General features: G+C 46.9%; 1 protein-coding gene across 1 annotated transcript; it reads right to left on the bottom strand.

Moving 5' to 3' along the window:
• Positions 1-257: 257 nt before the first annotated feature.
• On the bottom strand, positions 258-1,196 carry LOC113408218 (putative olfactory receptor 52P1). Its single transcript, XM_026661393.1, has one exon. The coding sequence runs from the start codon at positions 1,194-1,196 to the stop codon at positions 258-260; it is 939 nt and encodes a 312-aa protein (XP_026517178.1).
• Positions 1,197-5,890: the final 4,694 nt, after the last annotated feature.

Genomic DNA, 5,890 nt, shown 5'->3' with positions numbered 1-5,890 from the left:
GTGATCTGGAAGTCATGGAAAGTGTGAATGAGAGGGTATCTAGGGGTCAGGGCTGATGGGTGACATTGAAAGAGGTCAGCTGATGGTCAGAGAGGGGGAACTCAGCAACAGAGAGCAGTGCTTGGTGATGGAGTGATCAGACTACGAACTTCCACAATGCTGAGTTCAGCCAAACTGGGACAGAGAACCCTTGATTGACAAGGTTGGGAAAGGATTTCTCCTCATTAGACAGGATTAAAGTCAATGGCCCCTGGTGATCATATTCTGCAGATGTATTTCACCACTTTGTCACGAAGCTCTTTGGTTTTGACCCCATAAATAATAGGGTTGAGCATGGGAGGGACGAGGAAATAGAGGTTGGCCAAGATGCTGTGAACATGGGGAGCGATGCCCTGACCGAACTCATGTGTCAGGCTAGAGAAGAGCAAGGGAGTATAAGAGGTCAGAATCACACACATGTGGGCTGTGCAGGTGTTGAGGGCTTTCTGGTAGGCTTTCTTGGAGGAGATTCTGAAGACAGCCCTGATGATTAGACCATAGGACAGGGCAATGAGAGTCAGGTCTAACCCGATGACTACAGACACTATTACTAAGCCGTACATCCTGTTGACAGTCGTGTCCCCACACGACATCTTCGCCACAGCCATGTGCTCACAGTACGTACGGGGAATAATGCGGTTGGCACAGAATGGCTGCCTGCTCAGGAGCAGGGACCCAGGCAGAATGAAGAGAACAGCTCTTATCAAACCCACTAGTCCTAGCTTAGCTATCCGTGTGTTGGTGAGGATGGTGGTGTATCTCAGGGGGTTACATATGGCAACGTAGCGATCGAAGGCCATTGTCACGAGGACGGCTGAGTGCATGACAGAAACCGCGTGAAGGAAGAACATCTGGGTGAGGCAGCCAGCCACAGTAATGCTTTTCAAACTGAACCAAAATATACACAGTGCCTTCGGCACGACTGAGGTAGATATGCTGATTTCTGTGAGCGCCAGCATGCAGATCAGCAGGTACATTGGCTTGTGCAGGGTCTGCTCTTTGCCTACAACAAACAAAACCATGAAATTTCCCAACAGGCCAATAATGTAGAACATAGAGAAAGGGATGGAAATCAGGACATGGGCAGCTTCCAGGCCAGGGATGCCCATTAGGATGAATGTTGAAGGGTCAGAGGGGGTGAGGTTGAAAGATGCCATGAGGTGGTCAATGCGTCGATCAGGCTCAGAAATGCTCCAGGTGTCTGCGAAGGGAGAGAAACACAGTGATGGGGATTACACATGTTGTAACAAGTAGTACAGTAAATATTTCATAGTTATCAACAATCTAGAAAGGGGTGCAAGCAGTGAGGTGGCAACATTTACAGATGGCACCAGATTATTGAGGTCATAGTGAAGTCCAGAGAAGTTCTCAGGGGAAACTAACTAAGCCAGGTGAATGAGCAGCATGATGGCAGATGAACTTCAATGTCAATAACTGCAACGTGTATGCCCATTGAAGGAAAAACTTCAACTCCTCAAATGTCTTACAAGGTTCTAATTTAACTATATGAACTCAGGAGAGGGATCTGGACATCACAGTATACAGCTCCGTGAAACTTTGCTCACAGTGGAAGCATGGACAGAAACTAAGGACAATGTTGGAATCCAGGAGAAGTGGGATGGGGAATAATACAGTAAATACAATGCTACGAGATCAGTCACTCTAGGCTCCTCTGTTTAATACTGGGCACCCTTCTCACACAGGATATTGCAGAACTAGAGGGTTTCATGGAAGGGCAATGAGAATGATCAAGGGCCCTGGGAAACTCTCATATGGAGGGAGATTGAAAAGACAGGGATTGTTACCTTAGAAAGGAGATGAATAAGAGGGGATATGAGAAAAGTCTATAAAATAATGACTGGTAGAGATTAGATGGAGAATGTGGTCTCCCTGTCTCATAGCAAAAGATCAAGAGGACATTTAATTACACTGAAACATGGCAAATTCAAAACTGATAATAAAGAGTGCTTTCTTCACTCAATGCTTAATTAGACTGAGAAACTCATTGACATAAGAGGTAATTGGAGGCCATGAGCTAAGCAGGAATCAGGAACCATTTGGACATTTACATGGATAGTGAGATTATCCAGTTATAATAGTTACAGCTAAATAAATATTTTGGAAAGCCTATACACCCACGTGTTTCAGGGCACAAGCCAATCTCTAGCTGCTAGGCATTAAGGGCAACACCCTCATGAAGGTCAGGTCATCCCCCCATCCACCCACTGCTGGGTTTCTTATACGTTCTTCGGTAGCATCTGTGGCTGTCACTCTCAGAGAGAGAACACTGGACTAGATGGAGCATAGGTCTGATCTACGATGTAATTTCCATGTTGGAAAGAGCCAACTTTTCCCCATGAAAACATATATTATCATGGTGAGATATGACTTTCTTCTGAACAGAATGGTCATGAAGGGAACAGAGGTTTGGGTATTTAGGGCTACAGGCCTGTACCTCTGTTACTTCCCTTGTTTTTTGGTGATACACTTCCTTGCAGGCACCCAGCTTTGTCCGAGACATGTGTGATACTCTATACATCAGGGGAGTGTAACCCCATATTCCTCATTTATATATAATTGTGATATTGCATATAAAGCACACCATGAGAGGTATGAGGGGAAAGATTATGATCTGCTGAAAGTCATTGTTCTATCTAAATATGCATATCATTAGTGTATAAGAAATTGTGAGATTGTGTTGTATGGTTGTCACTAAATCATGCTGTAAGTTGGGAATCAGCAGCTCCCCAGAGACAACAGCAAGAAAAAGTAAAAAATGTCTGGGCGGGTGTCGAAAAACCATCAACAGCCATTGTCCAGCAAGGGAGCTACAATGCAATGACTTGCTTGCACAAGGCCACACCAAAGGAATTGCTCAACCTTGCCTGGTGACTCAGCAATGCAAACCAGACATGCCTGGACTTCTGTTCTCCAAGCACATGGACTAAGGATATTAAACAGAACACAGTGTCCCCACGCTTGGCCTTTTCTCCTCACCCCCCCCCCCCCAACCTATGTTGGAAGAAACAAGGGCAATCTGAAGACTGAAGACTCCAATAGAGGAGACTGGCCCAGGTTTCATGGGTGAAACCTGTGTATTATGAACTGTAATATCCAGTGGGATGAGAAAAAAATGCTTAATGTAGATGTTGCCCAGTCTAATAGGGTTGATAGTTTAGACTCCATGCTTATATTGTATTTTATTTTGGAAACTAACTAACTTTTTGCCTATCACTTATAATCACTTAAAATCTATCTTTTGTAGTCAATAAACTTGTTTTATGGTTTATCTTTACCAGTGAGTTTGCCTGAAGGGTTTGGTGAATCTGCTCAGGTTTACAAAGGCTGGTTTATATCCACTTTCCATTGATGAAGTGGTGAACCAATCAATAAACTTGCATTGCTCGACTTGAGCAGTGCAAGACGGTATATTCCTGAGGTACAGTGTTGGGAGCTGGGGGGATTTGGCTGGTTCCTTTCCCTGTGTGATTCATGAGAGGCTCTGGGAGCATTCATGGAATCTAATTGGTTGTGTGGGGCTCCACATGCAGTTGTACTGAGTACAGGTCACTGATTCAGAGCAATCTGGATTGGTAGGTAAACTGGGTCGAAGCAAACAATATGTGTTCTAATATCTCTATGTGGATATCTGCATCTAGGGACAAATAATGTAGGTGATGATTCCGTGACGAGGGACTCTACCATGGGAAGCAGTGACTCTGAACAAGATTTGGGGGCATGAAGGGACAATTAGCTAAACATGAACTCTCAGTGTGATTCTCTGGCCAACATAGCTAATGAGATCCTGGTAAGATAACCAGAGCAATCTCAAGGAGAGGTGGAGAAGTTGTTTTACCTCTGTATTTGGCACTGGTGCGACTGCGGCTGGATTCCTGTGTCAGTTCTGGTGTCCATGATGAAAGATGGATGCAGATACATTGAAGAGGGTTCAGAGAGGAATCACAAGAATTATTACGTATCAGAGGGGTGGCTGTGTTAGTCTGGATCTGTAAAAAGCAACAGAGAGTCCTTTGGCACCTTATAGACTAACAGATGTATTGCAGCATAAGCTTTCGTGGGTGAATACCCACTTCGTCAGACCCACGAAAGCTCATGCTCCAATACATCTGTAAGTCTATAAGGTGCCACGGGACTCTTTGAAGAATTATTAAAATATTAGAATACCTGCCTTATTGTGATAGAGACTGTTATCAAATCACCCATAACTATCTTTGTTAAACCAAGTAGATGGAGCTCCCTGAGTCTAAGTACCGTTTCTCTAAAAGCTCTGCTCCAGGAATTATTTTAGTGAAATTATCTGGCATATGCTCTACAGCAGTGGTTTTCAAACTTTTTTTCTGGGGACTCACTTGAAGAAAATAGTTGATGCCCATGACCCAATGGAGCTGGGGATGAGGGACTTGGGGTGTGGGAGGGGCTCAGGGTTGGGGTGCTGGAATAAGGGCTGTGGGGTGGGGCTGGGAATGAAGGGTTCAGGATGTGGGAGGGGCCTCTGGGGTGGGGCAGGGGGTTGGGGTGTGGGAGTGGGGCAGGGCTGTGGGCTGGGAGTGCAGGATATGGGGTGGGACTGGGGATGAGGGGTGTGGGGTGCAGGAGGGGATCCAGGTTTGGGTGGGGATCAGGGCTGGGATAGGGGGTCAGGGCTGGGATAGGGGGTTGGGGGTCAGGGCTGGGATAGGGGGTCAGGGCTCTGGGCTGGGGGTGTAGGTTCTGGTGTGAGGCTGGGAATGATGGCTTTGGGGTGCAGGAAGGGGTTCTGGGTTTTGGGGGGCTGAGGCCGGAGATTGGGGCACAGACTTACCTGCAGCGGCTCCCGGTCAGTGGCGCAGCCGGGGTGCAGAGGCAGGCTTCCCACCTGTCCTGGCATCATGGACCGTGCTGCGCCTGAAGCGGCAAGCAACAGGTCCAGCTCCTAGGTGGAGGCGTGCAAGGGGCTCTGCATGGCTCTCGCCCACAGGCACCGCCCCCCCCCCCAGTTCCCTTCTGGCCTGGGAATCTATGAACATATCCCCAGGGGTCAGCTGGAGGCATTTTGCCAGCAAGCTCATGCCTGAGCTTACTGAAGGCATTTTTTCTATTCGTGACCATGGTGAATTTATCCCTCTGGGGAAAAATTCTCATATGACTGTGGTGCTTTGAAAATGTTACACTAGGTGTGTATTTCATGAGGGTGAGGGATCCCATGAGACACTGCATGGATGAACGTTTTAGGTGAGAAAAAAATGACTTGCCCCCATAAAATCTCCACACTGAGGAACACATGTACAAGTTTCACCGTGAATAGGTAACAACTAACATATGATCCTGGGTTTAACATCTGTGTCCCTGTGGCTGACTGTTTCAGGCACTGCCAGTGGTTCCTGCAAGTGGCAGCTCTATTTATCTAGGCCCTCACATGTCCCAGAGTTGCCTGCTCTCATTATATAATGTGCAAACTTCTCAGCTTATGAGTTGTTCCTGTGTAGCAGCCCCCAAAGCCACACACAGTGTGTATGGGTATAACAAGAGCAGCATCACAGGTGCCCTGGCATTTGCCTCTCTCTGTGTGAGATTTCTCACCTCTGAGACACAGTCACTGATCTGCCCCCAGCCAAGGGAACAGGTGTGATGGGAAGCACCTCACCCCCTGAAGAGGGGGAGTGTGGGGCGGCTTGGAGGTTGTGGGAGCCAGGGATGACTGGGGAGCATGGAGAAGACACTGGTGACTGTAGTAGGAAGAGAGCCTACCATATACGCACAATTAAGTTGGCTAAGTACTGTCAGCTAAGTTAAACTTGTATAGCAATAATACAATACAGCAACAGTAATACAGCAGTAATACAGTTGCTTT

The sequence above is a fragment of the Terrapene carolina genome, unplaced genomic scaffold, assembly GCF_002925995.2.
Source record: "Terrapene carolina triunguis isolate 2854851 unplaced genomic scaffold, T_m_triunguis-2.0 Scaffold1082, whole genome shotgun sequence".
Lineage (NCBI taxonomy): Eukaryota > Metazoa > Chordata > Testudines > Emydidae > Terrapene > Terrapene triunguis.
This window is presented reverse-complemented; position numbering and strand designations above follow the sequence as displayed.